This window comes from Rhinopithecus roxellana, chromosome 9 (genome assembly GCF_007565055.1).
Source record: "Rhinopithecus roxellana isolate Shanxi Qingling chromosome 9, ASM756505v1, whole genome shotgun sequence".
Lineage (NCBI taxonomy): Eukaryota > Metazoa > Chordata > Mammalia > Primates > Cercopithecidae > Rhinopithecus > Rhinopithecus roxellana.
In genome coordinates this window covers 1,765,722-1,783,220 of record NC_044557.1, presented here as the reverse complement: position 1 = coordinate 1,783,220, position 17,499 = coordinate 1,765,722, and the positions used below count along the sequence as shown (strand labels likewise).

Sequence of the window (17,499 nt, the reverse complement as noted above, 5' to 3'; positions counted from 1 at the left end):
TGCAAGCTCCGCCTCCCGGGTTCCCGCCATTCTCCTGCCTCAGCCTCCGGAGTAGCTGGGACTACAGGCGCCCGCCAGGTCGCCCGGCTAGTTTTTTGTATTTTTAGTAGAGACGGGGTTTCACCATGTTAGCCAGGATGGTCTCGATCTCCTGACCTCGTGATCCGCCCGTCTCGGCCTCCCAAAGTGCTGGGATTACAGGCTTGAGCCACCGCGCCCGGCCTTTAAATGTGTAGTTGTTTTAAAATGTTATGCCTGTTTCAGTAATTCAATTTTTTAAACTAAATAGTGAACCTCTCCATCCTTAGTAATTACATTTTTTAAAAAAGTAGCATGAACTTGATTTGTATTTTTTCATATCACTATGAGGGATTCTACTAAATGCACCAAATAAGTTATAAAAACCTCTAAACCCAGAATCAGTCATCTTTTTTACCTCATTGCTGCCACGTTCTTTTTTGTCGAGGACCCCTCCTTCTTTGGAACTTGAAACCATATTTAAATGCTACTTGGCCTACACAACATTCATTTCTGGATCTGCAATGAAGTGGGAGGATCTGAGGCGAGTTGCGGTAAGATCTAGCTGTTTTAGTTCCTTGTAGTTTTCCTAAGTTACAACAATTAAAATTACAAGATATATTGCTTTTGGAAAAGATATTATTTCAGCTTCTTTAAGTGGTGGAAAATATAACTTCCTCAGCTTTAAAAACAATTGTAAAGGAGGTGTAGTAATTGACCTCCAAATCTGATTTCACAAATGTCAAGCAGACCTCACTGTTTGCCAACACTTATATTTAAATTATTTATTTCACAAGATTCTCTATCTAAATCAGTTTTATTTTATCAGCCTAAGAGGTCTGTAAAAGGTATGGATAGCAAGGTGTGTTTGATCTTACCACACAAATAGAATTCTTACCAGAAGGCAGATCTCTGAGTCTGTCAGCTTTAATCAACTTCTCCTCCTAAATGCATGAATATGCTTTCCAATAGGAAACGCATAAAGGAAAATAGTAGAAATCTCATTAAAGTTGTGACTAAAAATAATGAGCAACAGCCAACCCTCTAGACAGGTTTGGCTTAAGATCAAAGGCAGCTTCCTGTCATGTTCAGAGAATCAACAAACAGAAAAGTTTCTGTTTAAAGCCAAGATCTATAGAGTAAACATGAAGAATTGACAGACCCAGAAAAATCTTTCTCTTTCCTGCAATTTAGTACTGTAAGAGCCACTTCAGTAATTTTCTAGAACTTTGAAATTCACACGCCACCAATATTGAATAACTGTTTACTTTGAGCCAAGTGGACTCCCAGTTCCTCTGTTCTTTACTGTGCTGAAAGACAAATAAATACACAGGCATTTGCTTATAAAGGTCTTATGGCTTATCACTAGGCATCAAACAATGATGATGGATGGTAGGAAAAATATAACTCTGTATTTTACCCATTTGAAAGCAATCTTTTACCTATGTCAGAGACCCTGTGCCCTGGTCCATCAGCTGCAACCCTTGCCTTTTGTGGCATTTGCAGGACAACAATCCTGATGTAAAGACATCCTCATTACAACTCATTCCCAAGTGTGTCCTCTTTTTTGTTAGCAATTTTATTACAAAATTCTAAGAAAACCCGAAAGGGGAAGACCAGAGCATTTCCCACATAATTAACACCATGGCTCCTGTCCAATCTTGAAGGGTAGGTGGAATCTGCAGAGGCATGCCTGATTATAGCCAACCCTTTGTGCAGTGATTCCCATGCTGAAGATATTTCCAACATTATGAGGTAAGAATCTGGTATTGTGTTTTGTATGCTGTAATGATTATTTTTTTCTATCTCTCTTAAAGTGATGCCTGGTACATAAGCATAAACAGGAGAAAATGCCATCTATCATATCACTAGATTCATCGTATTCCAAGGTTCTGCCTACTTTTTGCCCCCTCCCCAAGACTGTGCAGACGGTTGCAAAAGAAAATGAAAATAGAGCATCCTGAGTGTGAATGTGCTTCTCCATATAATTCCCTGAAGTTTCATATGTATAGTAGCCTTCTGAATTTAAGAAGCAAGCATACAAATAACTGGTTATTGTTCAGATAGCACCATTATAACTAATATCCTCTCTCAAAAATAAAGATGCAATTTTATGAACCCTGTTAGTATACTTTGTTTATTGGGATTTTTCTCTAGTAGCTATGGTAAAAGATTATGTGTGGTCAGATATGATGTACTTTTTGACCATCAGTAAGTATTTTCCTTCGTTTTTTTTTTTTTTTTTCTTTTCTTTCTTTTTTTTTTTTTTTTTTTTTTTTTTTTTGAGACAGTTTTGCTCTTTGTTGCCCAGTTGCCCGTGCTGGAGGGCAGTGGTGTGATCTCGGCTCACTGCAACTTCCGCCTCCCGGGTGCAAGCAGTTCTCCTGCCTCAGCCTCCCAAGTAGCTGGGATTACAGGCATGTGCCACCACGCCAGGCTAATTCTGTATTTTTAATAGAGATGGGATTTTACCATGTTGGTCAGGCTGGTCTCGAACTCCTGAGCTCAGGTGATCCACCCACCTCAACCTTCCAAAGTGCTCGGATTACAGGTTGAGCCACCGTGCCTGGCCTGACCATCGGTGAGTATTTTCAAGATGTTATCACATTAAACTGTGAACTCCGAGCAAGAACATAACTTGTGATAACAAAGCTCTAACTGTGATTATGATGGCAATGGCATTTTGGCTAATCCAGATGAACTTCCAATCTCCAGAGTAAAATAAATACACATAGCTGAAGGTGACATTATATATAGCAAGAAACACCTGAAAAGTTGTACCATGCATAATACAGTAAATATGAGGTAGATCTTAGTTTCTTAATTTGTAAAATGAGGAAGTTGAATTAGACAGTCTATGAGCTATTTCAAGCTATAGACAACTATCAAATTTCTATTTTTACCTGTAATAATTAGGTTTGGGTTTGAAGGCTAAAACATGAAACTGTTGATTTCCTCCTCAAGAATTGGTCTCAGAAGAACACAGTCTTCTAATACCAAGAGATAATCATTCCATAGATTTGATTGGCAAAGTCATGAAAACAATGACGCTCTTCTGTGTAGGCTACTAAAAACATTTTTCGAAAACAACATAACAATAAACTTCATTGTATGCCAAGTTTTTCTACACTTACCTACATATCATTTTAACTCTGAATTAAATTATATTACAAAGCCCTTTGGCGATGACACATGACTAATGAGAGTGTTTGGGGTTTATATAGGGTGTTGTCTATCAAGAACTATGACTCTACCACCAGAATCATCATACAGATACTGCAATCCCATAACAAGGTATAGTAACATTCTAGCATATTCAGTCTCCTCCTTTTATCTGTATAGCTAGATTAACTTTTTTATTTTCTAATGGATGTGTAAATAAAAAGTTTTTGCTAATCACAGGTAAAATTTGGAGTTTCATTAAGATGGATAATCACTCAACAATGTAAACTGGGGGCAGAATTAGAGGTTTAAGCCATTTGACCTGATTTTGCAACTCTAGCTATTTTTGTTTCAAAAAATGAGAGCCATTGATCACTAACCACTTTCAAATGCTGAATTTGTTCTTACCATTTTCATTGACCTGGGCACCACTTTTATGTGCAAAAATAAAGAATATATGATTGCAAGAAAATTTTAAAAAGAAAGACATCCATCCACAAGAGCTTTCTTGAGGTGTGTTTATTCCTAATACTTGACCTGCTTTGTACTATGGAACAGGTTTATCTGCCCAAGATTCCCAGCTGGGACTGGGACGCCGGAGACAACATCATTTGCTTTGCTGAATTAAAGCTTGGATTTATCGCCCAAGGCTGTTTGGTGCCAGGCTTGTGTACCTTCCTAACATCTCTATTTGTGGAGCAAAACAAAAAGGTAACCTTGTAAATTAATGTCAATTCTTGGCTCTGTCCCCATGTCCTACATATTAAGATCAGAAATAGAAAAAAAAAAAATGAGAAAAGCATCAAGGCCCCAAGAAATGAGATTTGACTTCTGCTTGAGCTGGGAAAGGATTAGAAGATCTGGATTTAAAAGTCCCAGGTACCACACTGACCTTGAAGAAATCATTTATTTTTTTCCTGCCTAAGAATATTTATCTGCAAAACAAAAAAATTATAACTCTGCTTCCTACCTACAGTCCAGTATGTTTTAAATCAAAGTACATTCATCAAGGTAGAAGCATTGAGTTATTGAAAGTGAAAATATAAATAAAGGTTATATTATTAATGAAGGATTCATATATTTCAATATAAATTAAATCCAAAATAATTTGTATAATAATAATTATATTCATCAAATAGAAATAATGATCAAATAGTAATTAAAATCTAATTTTTCCAGGTTGTTTTAGGGAGAATTCCATGCAGGAATAATAACAGTAACCACATAATGAGTGCCTACTGTCTTGTGTTTTCCCTCAATATTATGTTAAGTTAGTAACCCAGCAGTGAATTGGTGAAGCTAACTAACTTGATCATACAGTAAGTTAGTGAGCCACAGAGCTAGGACTGTCTGGTGCACAGTGTTGTTACCACAGTGCTCTATGTCTCTGGTGTTATTTCCATACAATGTCTCACATCAAGATTTTTGATATTTTTGTCTCAGACAAAGTAAGGGGCTAAAAGTGACTCTTGGGATAAATTTTTGTAGCACAAAAGGTGGTCTTCCAAATATCGTTTCCATGAAATGCTCCAGCCAAGGCATGTTAGCGCTTGGCTGGACCTGGTCTTCCTTTTCTAAAGCTCTTGCAGAGAATGACCTTACTGTCTGTTTAATTCTGAGTCCATGCTTGCCTTTCATACACTTGACTTCCCTCCTGACCTCTCTTTGCTTGCTCTTTCCTTTGTTCTCTTTTTCCCGTGTTCAGTACAAATGTTTGCATCTTTTTCTGTTTCTTCCCTGGTGCTATTTAAGGAAAAGCAAAAGAGGTGAGAGGTGGTCTGGCCAACTATATGCTAACTGCAACAAATGGAAAGCTTCTGTAATTCCTTCTGTGAATGTAAAGAGATATAATATACAGATGTAAAGAAATAGCAGTCAGGGTGGATGGAACGAGCCTTCATGCAGCTACAACACACAAGCTTTTACTTTCATGTAGTGTTCACTGTATACAGCCTAGAAAATGGTTTATAAGGACATTGTCTTTGTGTTGTATATTTAGAAAGTAGCAGAGAACTTCAATATTTCTTGTGATTATTGTGCTTTCAATCACCATGGCTGCAGAAAGTAAATGGAAATAAATGGAATGTGAACTCTATATGAAGACTTATCCTCCTTCATGAAACTATAGAAGATAGAGATGTAAAACCATACTATCGTGTTTTTCTTATTTAAAGAGTTGTGGCCGGGTATGGTGGCTCACGCCTGTAATCCCAACACTTTGTGAGGCTGAGGCTGGCGGATCACTTGAGATCAGGAGTTTGAGACCAACCTTGCCAACATAGTGAAACCCCATATCTACTAAAAATATTTTTTAAAAAAAAGTTAGCCAGGCATGGTGGCATGAGCCTGTAGACCCAGCAACTGGGGAGGCTTGGGAGTTGCTTGAACCCAGGAGGTGGAGGTTGCAGTGAGCTGAGATCATGCCACTCCACTCCAGCCTGGGCAACAGAGTGAGACTCTGTTTCAAAAAAAATAAATAAAGAAAATAAAAATAAGATCTAGAGTTGTAACCTCCCCACTGAGGCTGATCACCTGTCATTATTTATACAAGATGGATTTTAGCTTACAGGAATTGAGAGATATTTGTGGTCTCCTTAGTGATTTTTTGAGTGAAATCTGAAACCTACTTTCAGGAATCCTTACTGAACAGCATCAGGCAAGATGTGTGAAAGCTGCATTATTCTTTGGTGCTTTAGGTTCTAAAACAAACTATCGACTTTGGTTTAATGGCTGGGACTCCAGAGTTTTATGACCGATTTCTCTCAGAGTAGGCCCTTACTGTCTCTGACTGTCAGTTTCTCTACCTATAAAATTAAAGTTATTAATCTCATAACTGGGTTTTTCCAAGTATTGAGTTAATATTTGTAAAATTTCTGAGAACTCAGATTAAAAGGCCTTGAATCAATGCCATGTGTTTTAATTATATTGATCATATTGTGAGAAATTGTATCTCAAAGAACATTTCCGATTGGTCCTCGGTTCAGAGCATGGCCTTAAACTTAAATTTACATTAGATCTGATCCAACTGGCTTATTTGAGCACCCAGATTATTCATCCAAAATCCTCCTGTTTTCCTTTCTGATCTTTTTAAATCTATCTCAGGAAGTCTTCTCCATCCCCATGCTATCATTTTTTACCTTCTTTCAAACATCAAAACATTTAGATTAGAAACACTAAGCCAGTTTCTTTAGTTACTGGAAATTAGTGGTATGAACCACCTAATGATCAGAGCCCTCCTCATGAGAGGACTGCAAGAAAGTAAGAAAAGGAAAAAGATTCATTCAGCTGAATCTTGGTGGTGGAAGCAGGCACTGGATTGCCTGAAATAGTCTGTCCTTTTTGGTAGGGCAGAATTGTTTGTGTATGTGTTTGGTTTGGTTTTGCTTTTTTTCCCAAACTGCATGATGACCATCTGAAGAGAATTTCTGAACCAGCCATAACTCTCCACAGCAACAGTGCTCCTAAATGTTTAGAAATTCAAGATTTTCATCTGAGATTCTGGGCTTTAAGAAGACTGTCTTGCTATATTAGAACAGTGTGGTGGTGATTCTCTTGGCAGTAGGTGGAGAAGGAGGAGGAGAGGGTCTTACACAAACGTCAGCCACAAGTTCCTAAGAGCCTTTCTGTTGGGTTGGGTGCATTTAGCCGTTTTGAGATATCTTTCTCCTTTTACATCTCCCATTTTTCTGGAAGCCTACTGTTTGCCTTGATTTCTCCATTCTCTCTTCCATGCATCAGGATGGCCCTTCAAGTTCATTTGAACTTATGAAGGGTTCTGATACTAGAAAGAAGCCATGAGTATTTTCTTCATTGAGGTATATGGTTAGTAGAAAACTAAAATATTTTAAACCAATCTTGAATAGTCGTATCCAGAGAGAGATAATTTAGATTCCACATTAACTTTCCCATCTGATTTTTACTAACTCAAAAGCTGAAATCAGGATTTGGCGATGGAGAATTCTCACTGCCAGCAAGGAAACTTGAACACCATCTGGAAAGAAAATAAGTAATGATGTGTCTGCCTCACCCTGAACTCTGGTGAAAATAGTTAAGATGGAGTTAGCTTTTTAGTTATTCCTTTAACATTCTCTAGTTAGGCACTACGATAAATCTCCTTTTTATGACTTACATGCAATGAAGACTCATTTGTGCTTAGCAGAATATGCAATGTGAGTTCTAACGTTCCACATTCCTTGTCATTTTGCTTCATGTGGCATGATTATGTATTCCAGGTTACACCTAAACAGACCTGGAAGAAACACTTCTTGAATAGCATGAAAAACAATATTCTGACCCAACGTCTCTCTGATGACTTTACTGGAATGAGCTTTCCTGAAGTTGCCCGGTAAGTGAAGTGAAATACCTCATTCTTCAGACAACAACATTCTTTCAACAACGTTCACTGAGGGCCCACTATAGGCCAGGCTCCATTACAAACTGATCTAAGAAGGGACAGCCCAGGGTCCTTGCAACTTAGCAGTTCATAGTTGGGGTAGGGCAATTTCATCTCTGTCCCAGTTGGTGCAGTGGCTGTTGGTTACTTTAGGTAGTTTCACTTACAAGGGATCATTCCATATTGGGAGTTCTTTCCTCTAAGATGTTGGTTTCCCCCTAGGCCCAGGGCACAGAGTGTTAGTTATGTTTTTGTTCACTGACCCCTTGCTCTCCTTATGACTCCTCGTCTTCTTTCCCAGGCTCTGCTTTCTGAAGATGCACCTCCTGTTGATAGCCATCGAATACAAGTCCCTCTTTACAGATGGTTTCTGGTACCAATAAGTCTGCTCATCTCTTCAGTTGTGTTTCTTTTTTTTTTTTTTTTTCTGGAGAATCTTTGTGATTAAGACTTTTTCCAAAGATGCAGCTATAACTAAGCTTTTTCCCTTTGGTGGATTGGCTGAGAGGCAGCCTCTGGGGCTCCCTGGCTCCTCTGCTGTGCTGTCTCTGATGGCACGGGTTAGGGTGGTGACCCTCTTGGATAAACACTTCCCTTTTGTTCCTCAGACCCTACCCCAGTCCTCTCTCAGGAGCAGAGAGGAGAAGAAATGGTCACCTTCTCAGAACTGTTTCTTTTAATATTGCCAGATCTTGACCATGAAATAATACCACAAAATTGAATTATTTGTAATAAAAATGTTCCCACAAACACTGGCCATGAAAAGTCAAGGACAATGCTGGGCATGGTGGCTCATGCCTGTAATGCCAGCATTTTGAGAGTCTGAGGTGGGTGGATCACTTAAGGCCTGGAGTTCGAGAGCATCCTGGCCAACATGGTAAAACCCAGTCTCTGCTAAAAATATAAAAATTAGCAAGGTGTGGTGGTGCACCTGGGCCAGTAATCCCGGCTACTTGGAAGGCTGAGGCATGAGAATTGCTTGAACCTGGGAGGCAGAGGTTGCAGTGAGCCGATATCATGCCACTGCACTTCAGCCTAGGTGACAGAGCAAGACTCTATCTCCAAAAAATAATTTTTAAAAAGGTAAAGCACAAAATATGCCAAAATGGGAATCTGACCAGCCGACTGGACAAAGGCTTTTGTTGATAGAGTAGATAAAGAAGACGTTACATCACCAGACATCAGCATTTCCCAAAAACCCATAAGTGAATAAATATGAAAGTAAGAGAAGTTATCACGTAATGCGAAATAAAATTCAGAGCAAATGAAATATACATATACAAATGGGAGAAAAGGGGGAAAGAAAGACATACATACTATAATATAGAGAAAAAGATCTGTAAAAAGAAAGAAAAGGGGTGGGGCTTAAGTGGGATGAGGGCAAGAAAGACTGTGTGTTGGCTCATGTGTACTTTTTAGTGAAAAATTAACTTGTGCTAAATAGGAATTAACAGACTAGATTCTGATCCTGACTGATTTGCTGGCCCTGTGGCCGTGGAGAAGGATTCATCATTTGTAGAATGAGGAAATAGAGTTAATGAAACTCTAACACACCTTCCTGTTCTAAAATTGACATGACCAGAAATTGTAAAATTATAGGAAAACATTCAAAATGAAATAATTTTCAATTATATCAGATGGACTATAAAGGAATTATTATATGTGAAAAGTTTGGAAAAAAGCAAAGACCTGTCTGAGTTGAGAGGTTGTAGAAGGCCTCTGGGTAGAAGACATCAGTAGGATATTGTAAAAAGCAAGTCATTAATAAGAGAATAACAAGTAGTATTGTCTGTCTGCCAAAGTTCTGTTTAAAAATCCTGCTGTGCTCAAGAAAATCTCACAATCAAAACCTCTGAATGTAAACATCTGCATAAATGGGCCTCCTACTAGAAACAGGTCATAGTAAAATGGGTAGACTCGGAATCATAAGCCAGGTAGTTTGGGTTTCAGACTGGCCCAAAATTTTATCAAGTTTTAGTAACAACTTTAGCTTTCAACCACGTGGCTTATATGTCAGAATTACTTGCATAAGTTTTTTTGTTTTTGTTTTTGAGATGGAGTTTCACTCTTGTCGCCCAGGCTGGAGTGCAATGGCATAATTTCAGCTCACTGCAACCTCCACCTCCCAGGTTCAAGCGATTCTCCTGCCTCAGCCTCCTGAGTAGCTGAGATTACAGGCGTGTGCACCACGCCCGGTTAATTTTTGTATTTTTAGTAGAGACGGGGTTTCACCATGTTAGTCAGGCTAGTCTCAAACTCCTGACCTCAGGTGATCCACCCACCTCAGCCTCCCAAAGTGCTGGGATTACAGGTGTGAGCTACTGTGCCTGGCCTGTTTGCATAAGTTTTAAAGACTTACAGATTCCAAAACCCTACTTTTGACTGCAAAACCAAGGGTGAGCCTGAGAATTCTTTCTCAAGTCTCCATGATATATTTGGTTTATTCACTGGAATTGAATGTCCTTAAGATCCTTTCCACCTCTTGACATTCTAGATTTCTGTAAACTTTATTAAGATGATGGTTAGGACATTACAGACCAGAAACATGGATATTTGTTTAGTAACTAATCTCACATAGATTTAAGAGGTCCTGTTTACTACCTAACACACAAGTACCCCAATGAAAGGGGGATTTACAGAAACAGAGATTTAACTTTACCTTCTCACTTGGAAGTCAGGTGAATCAAAGGGATTAAGTTCTTATTTGGCAAATGTATTGATAAGAACATTCCCTTACATGATTGATACTTTGTGACCAACACTGCTATAGACCTGTTACATATGTTAACTCTTGAATAATCCTCACAACAGTGCTGTGAGATGGGTACTATCATTATTAGTCTCATTTTACAGAGGAGGAAGGTGAACCTCAGAAAGCTAAATGATTTTCCGAACCTCACACAACACCCAAGTGGCAAAGCCAGGATCTGAATTCAGGTCCTCTGGCTCCAGGGCTGTGCTTCTGTAACCATCCTGTAGTAAATTCACTGCTGCCGTTATTGGTAGAAGGAAAACAGAATGTTTAAATAGTTGGACTTTAAGCAAATATGTTGAAATTCTGAGGAGAAAACCTATCTTTTCTCATCTTTTAATTCCTCTTCTAATTGGCAAGTTTGAAGAGATCGTAAGACTTGCAAAAGGCTTCGAGAATTATAAGAATTTTTCTTAGGGAATTATTTGTCATCTGCTAACAGATGAAGCTGGGTCTGACCCCAGTCACATACTATAATGATTTTGTTTCAGGGACAAACATTCTCTGATAGAGCAACTTGCCAAATCATAAAGAGGGAATCAACTAAAAACACCACATTAGGAAAGTCCTTAAGAGAGACTCACCTCTTTTCTCAAATACAGTCAAATATGTGTTTTATTGTGACAGTATCTTCGTAGCTAGATATTTAATATGAGTTCAGAGAAACCTCTCTCCTTAAAAAAAAAAAAAAAAAAAAATAGGAGCGGCCGGGCGCAGTTGCTCACGCCTGTAATCTCAACACTTTGGGAGGCCGAGGCGGGTGGATCACCTGAGGTCAGGGGTTTGAGATCAGCCTGTCCAACATGGTGAAACTCTGTCTCTACTAAAAATACGAAAAATCAGCCGGGTGTGGTGGCATGCACCTGTAATTCCAGCTACTTAGGAGGCTGAGGCAGGAGAATCACATGAACCCGGAAGGCAGAGGTTGTAGTTAGCCGAGATCGTGCCATTGCACTCCAGCCTGGGCAATAAGAGTGAAACTCCGTCTCAAAAAAAAAAAAAAAACAAGGCTGTATAAGACACAACTAAGCATGCATCTGCTACTTAGTGAGCATCAGCCAATAATATTTAAGGGGCCACCGTTGTTTTTTCTTTTCTTTCCAAAGTTAAAACCAATTATTTCACTCATTAATATAAGTCAGTAAATACTCAGAAAAGGCCATCCATTGTCTTAGGTAGTAATCTACCTGAACACAGCTATACAGCCTGGGTCTGTTCTTGGCATAAGACTGAAGAACTTTGGCTATGCAAGCTCATTTACTTTTGTGAGGGTTCTCTAACACTTGAAAGGTGTGAGTATCCCAACAACAGAATAAGCTTTGCCAGAATTAAAACTTCACCTCATTCCAATGTGAATACAAGAGGAGGGATGATTTTTAAAGGAGGAAAGAAGAACTTCCATTCTGCAAAAAGTGAGGGGAATTATAGGGTTGTAAGAACTCACCATAGACATCTGAAATGAAGAAAATAAAGGCAGGAGATCCTGATAAACAGGGAGAAATGTGAGTAATTTGAAAAGCATAGCAGAATACTGCATCAAAGAGTATCATGGACAGAAAATTATAATACAATATTCTCAAACACGTAAACCACAAGAAAATAGAAAATCAAAAGGTTCAAGTAAGATAATAATAGAAATAGTTCACATGGTTCCTGTTCTCAGAAATCTGGCAATCAAAATAAACTAAACTGAAATCAAAAGAAATGCATAACCTCAAAAACTGCGTAGTTGAATACAAGAAACTTTTGAATCCAGCTGGTTAGTTAAACATTAATTTTAAATGGCAAGTGGCCTAAAGATGAGCACTACTAGTATGACGCTAAGCCTGGAAACTGTGTGGTCTCAGCATATTTGTCATTTGATAGCTTAAATCAAAAAGATATCGTGCACCTGAGTGGTCGGACCATCTCAGATGCGTGACAGAATCCAGGAGAGGCTTCCCCGCAGGTCCACTGTGTGTTCAGCTCACTGATCAAGTTGTTCCCTGGCTCCCCTCTGCATAGTCAGCCCCAATCAAACAAAGAATCACAAATGTCAAATTCACACTCTCCACTGTGTTTGGCAGTAAGAGGAGGTTGAATACGATTAACTTAGCAACTTAGAGAATCCATTGATCATAACAGAAAGAGGCACCAACTATTGCCACTGAAATCAGAGGGAAACATTACTGTGTGTTTATTTTTCATTTCCAGTGGTCTGATACTAAATCCACCTGCACAAGTTAGGATACATAAGAACACACTAGGGTTCTTTATTGCTGAAACTCCAAAGGAAGTCAAAAGGTAATTTTTTTATTACTTTATGGGGGAAAACCACTAAAGCAACTACAGCTTAGTGGGAGGCCCACTGAGTCAGCACCATGCCTCCTTTGTGTTAAGACTCACATAAGTCATTCTTGGTTTTCTTTCATTGTCCAGAGCCTTGTTTTACTGTTCGGTCTGTCATGATGATGTGTTTATTCCTGAGCTAATTACAAACTGTGGCTGTAAAAGCAGAAGCCGACAGCACGTCACAGGTAATTGCACTTTATTTCTGGCCGTCCTTAGCCCAGCCTCTAGGGAGCTGCCTGAGGAAAGAGAAGAGAGTTTCATCTCTTAAAAGGCAATGTCCATTTGAACTTGGCCAGGAAGTGGCAGACATTTCCTCACTGGCCACATGAGAGGTGAGAATCAGTGTTTTAGAGTTGGAAGAAACCTAACTAGTTATCTAATTCAGTTCCTTTAAAGACAAGCAAATGCATTTTAAGAGATCCAGTCACTTTATTCCAAAGTCACATAGCCAGTTAGTGACATCACCAAACTCAATCTCAGGCATGCTGACTTTCAGCCCATTGCTTTTTCATGATTTCACAGTTTTTCACAACTTCAGACTGAAAATTCAGCCTATATCTGACCACTTGGTCGGCCGTGAGGATGCTACTTCATGACCATACCTTGAGTACTCTGTTTCCTTAATGGATAGTAAGAAGTTTAAAATTTACTCACCCTGACATGCCGAGGGAATGTAATTTTCTCTATTTTCTCTAACTGAACTCAGCAGTTTACCAACACCCTTTTCCATTTAATGGCAGAAATGGAAAAATTAATCTCAAGCATTCATAATCACTTAGTCCCTTCTGGTTTAAAATTTAGTCTCGGCCGGGCACGGTGGCTCACCCAGCACTTTGGGAGGCCAAGGGGGATGGATCACAAGGTCAGGAATTCAAGACCAGCCTGGCCAAGATGGTGAAACCCGGTCTCTACTAAAAATACAAACATTAGCTGGGTGTGGCAGTGTGCACCTGTAATCCCAGCTACTTGGGAGGCTGAGGCAGAGAATTGCTTGAACCTGGGAGGCGGAGGTTGTAGTGAGCCGAGATCATACCACTGCACTCCAGCCTAGGTGGCAGAGGGAAAAAAAAAAAAAAAACAAAAAAACTTAGCTTCATCCAGGTACGACTCTTTGTGTAAAACCCCAGTGTTTCAGAATTTAAACTTAGTCAATTCAAAATGTGAATTTTCTATCAGGACTATTTTCATCCCTAAGATTCTTATTCTCTCCTTCTTCTCAGAAAGCTATTTAAATGCAAGAGTAAGCAGGCTTAGCATCGTAAGTGTTCTTGCAGTGAACTGCAAGTCTTCACTGATTCCTCCTGAGGTTCCTCATTAACTTTGGTCTGTCGTTGTCACCTTCTGTCACCTCTGAGTCAACAACCAATGAATCTGCTCCTCCCGGTTTTGGGTCAGGCTCTGTCACTTGTTACTGAAATCCATTCTCCTAGTCTCGAAGTCTGCAAAACTCTTTTCAGTAATCCTTGTCTTTTCATTCCTTTTTACATTTTTTTCTGTTACTTTTAGTTCACATGTAATAATTGCATATATTTTTGAAATACAGAGTGATATTTTGATATAGATATACAATGTATAATGATCAAATCAGGGTAATTAGCATGTCCATCCATCACCTCAAACTTTTGTCATTTTCGTGTTGTGAACATTTAGATTCCTCCCTGTTAGTCTTTTGAAAATATACAATAAATTATAGTTAACTGTGAAAGACACTAGAAATTATTGCTCCTGTCCAGCTGTAACATTGCATTCTTTAACCAATCTCTCCCCATCTTCCCTTCCCTCTCCCCTTCTCATCCTTTAATAATCACAAGTCGAGTCTCTACTTCCATGAGCTCAATTGTTTTTAGCTCCCACGTATGGGTGAACATGTGGTGAACCTAATGTCCTCCAGTCTCATTCATGTTGCTGCTAATAACAGGATTTCATCCTTTTTAATGACTACATAGTATTTCATTGTTCATACGTATCACATTTTCTTTATCTATTTATCTTTTGGTGTACATTTAGGTTGCTTCCATAACTTAGCTATTGTGTATAGTCCTACAATAAACATGGAAGTGCAGATACCTTTTTGATACACTGATTTTTTTTTTATAGATACACAGTGGTAGAATTGCTGGATCATATGGTAGTTCTACTTTTAGTTTTTTTGATGAATTCCCATACAGTTTTCCATAGCAGCTATACTAATTCACGTTTCTACCAACAGCATATGAGTTCCCTGTTCTCCACATCCTTGTCAGCATCTATTGTTTTGTTTTATTTTTTGTCTTTTTCATAATAGTCATTGTAACTGGAGTAAAATGATAACTCATTGTAGTTTTGATTTGCATTTCTCTGATAATTAATGATGTTAAACATACTTATATACCATTTGTATGTCTTTTGCAAAATGTTTATTCAGATCTTTTTCCTATTTTAATCAGATTTTTTTTTTTTTGCCATCGAGTTCCTTGTATATTCTGGATATTAGTCTCATGTCAGATGAATGGTTTGCAAATATTTTCTCCCATTCTACAGGTGTCTCTTCTGTCTGTTGATTGTTTTCTTTGCTGTGCAGGTTTTGGTTTAATATAGCACCATTTGTTTATTTTTGGTTTTGTTCCCTGTGCTTTTGAAGTCTTAGCAATAAAAATATTTGCCTAGTTTAAAATCTTGAACCATTATTTTCTTCTACTGGTTTTGTAGTTCTGGGTATTCCATTTAAGTATTTAATCCATTTCGAGTTAATTTTTATACGGGGTGAAAGAAAGGGGCCTAGTTTCATTCTTCTGCATATGGATATCCAGTTTCCCCAGCACCGTTACTGAAGAGAATCCATTCTGCTTGGTGTGTTTGTGGCACCTTCATTGGCCTAATGTCATTTTAGTCTCTCTGCTGTTTGGGATTTTTAACTCTCCTCCTGTATATGCATTTGTATGTCAGGATGTGGGAACCTCAGTGGATTTCTCTCCACATTTCTCCCTGTTTACAGACACTATCATGTTTCTTCTTCTGTGATCCTCTTGCGTTGTTGCTAGACACTGTTTCAGGAGCACCCCACCGAGAATCCATATGAAAAGGGAAGCATCTCTCTCATTTTTCTTCTTGCACATCACACAAATATCATATTTTCCTGGCCTAGTCACCCCTTATCAACCTGAAGCGCTGTGGCGGGGAGCGGGGTGGAGAACTGAGTTCTTTCTCAAAGATCAGGCTCTGTCCTATTTTTATAACACCTTTATTCAGATATATCTCAAATACCATGAAATAAATATATATCCATTTACAGTGTACAATTCAATGAGTTTCTTTATACAAATAGAGTTGTGTGGTCATCACTACAGTCAATTTTAGAACATTTTCCTCACCTCAAAAAGAAACCCCATACCCAATAGAAGTCACTTCTCCTTCTCAACCCACAGCCCTGGAAAAAAAACACTAGTCTACTTTCTGTCACTGTAGCTTTTCCTATTCTGGTCATTTCACACACACACACACACACACACACACACACACACACACACACACACACACAAAAGATCCTATAGTTTGTGACTTGTTGTGTCTGGCTCCTTTTATTCAGCCACGCTGTAGCATGTATCAGTACCTCATTTCAGCTGCGTACAGTGGCTCATGCCTTTAATCCCAGCACTTTGGGAAGCCAAGGTGGGCCGATCACTTGAAGTCAGGAGTTTAAGACCAGCCTGGCCAGCATGTTGAAACCCCATCTGTACTAAAAATGCAAAAATTAGCTGGATGTGGTGGTGCGTGCCTGTAATCCCAGCTACTTGGGAGGTTGAGGCAGGAGAATCTCTTGAACCCAGGAGGTGCAGGTTGCAGTGAGCCAAGATCATGCCACTGCACTGCAGCCTGGGTGACAGAGCAAGACTCTGTCTCAAAAAAAAAAAAAAAAAGCAAAAATCACCAAAAACCTCATTTCCTTTCTTGCTGAATATTATTCTGTTGTATAGATCTATACCTCATTTTGTTATACATTTATCTACATTTATCTATTGATGGACATTTGGGTGGTTTCTGCCCTTTCCATGTTGTATATAATGCTGCTATGCACATTAGGGCAAAAATATCTGTTCAAATTCCTGCTTTCCATTTTTTTAATGTATACACCCAGAAGTAGAATTACTAAATCAAATGCAAATTCTATATTTCATTATTTGCGGAATCACCACACTATTGTCCACAGCAGTTACACCATTTTATATTCCCACCAGAAATGCAGAAAGGTTCCAATTTTTCTGTATTCTCACCTACACTTATTTTTCATTTTAGAAAAGAGTGGTCATCCTAATGGTTGTAAAGTGATATCTCATTATGGTTTTGATCTAAATTTTCCTAAATGGCATTTTTTCATGAGGATCTCATTGACCATTTATGTTTCTTTATAGAAATAACTACTTAGATCCTATATTTAAATTTGATTATTGTCTTTCTACTATTGAGTTGTATAAGATCTTTATATATTCTGAATATATAGGCCCTTATCAGATGTATGATTGGCAAATATTTGGTTTTGCTTTTCATTTTTGTTACATACTTTGAATCACAAAATTGTTTAGTTCTGATGATGTTCAATGATGTATTTTTTATTTTGTCACTTGTGCTTTTGTGCAGTATCTAGGAAGCTTTTGACCAACCTAAGGTCAGCAATATTTACTCCAAAACTTTCTTCTAAAAATTCTGTATTTTTAGCTCTTACATTTAGATCTGTGATTTTTTTTTTCCTCTGAGACAAGGATTCACTCCATCACCCAGACTGGAGTGCAGTAGTACAGTCATGGCTGACTGCAGCCTCAACCTCCTGGGTTCAGGAGATCCTCCTGCCTCAGCCTCCAAAGTAACT

The 17,499-nt window shown here is 38.6% G+C and overlaps 1 protein-coding gene across 1 annotated transcript in view; it reads left to right on the top strand.

Moving 5' to 3' along the window:
- KCNU1 (potassium calcium-activated channel subfamily U member 1) overlaps nucleotides 1–17,499 on the top strand; it is a 165,036-nt gene that overhangs the window by 51,527 nt on the left and 96,010 nt on the right. Inside the window, exons 11-18 of the mRNA XM_030937901.1 lie at nucleotides 467–572; nucleotides 1,691–1,773; nucleotides 3,243–3,312; nucleotides 3,739–3,891; nucleotides 7,413–7,525; nucleotides 7,875–7,946; nucleotides 12,519–12,608; nucleotides 12,744–12,841. Coding sequence (XP_030793761.1) covers nucleotides 467–572; nucleotides 1,691–1,773; nucleotides 3,243–3,312; nucleotides 3,739–3,891; nucleotides 7,413–7,525; nucleotides 7,875–7,946; nucleotides 12,519–12,608; nucleotides 12,744–12,841 — 785 coding nt within the window. The remainder of the gene's footprint in view (nucleotides 1–466; nucleotides 573–1,690; nucleotides 1,774–3,242; nucleotides 3,313–3,738; nucleotides 3,892–7,412; nucleotides 7,526–7,874; nucleotides 7,947–12,518; nucleotides 12,609–12,743; nucleotides 12,842–17,499) is intronic.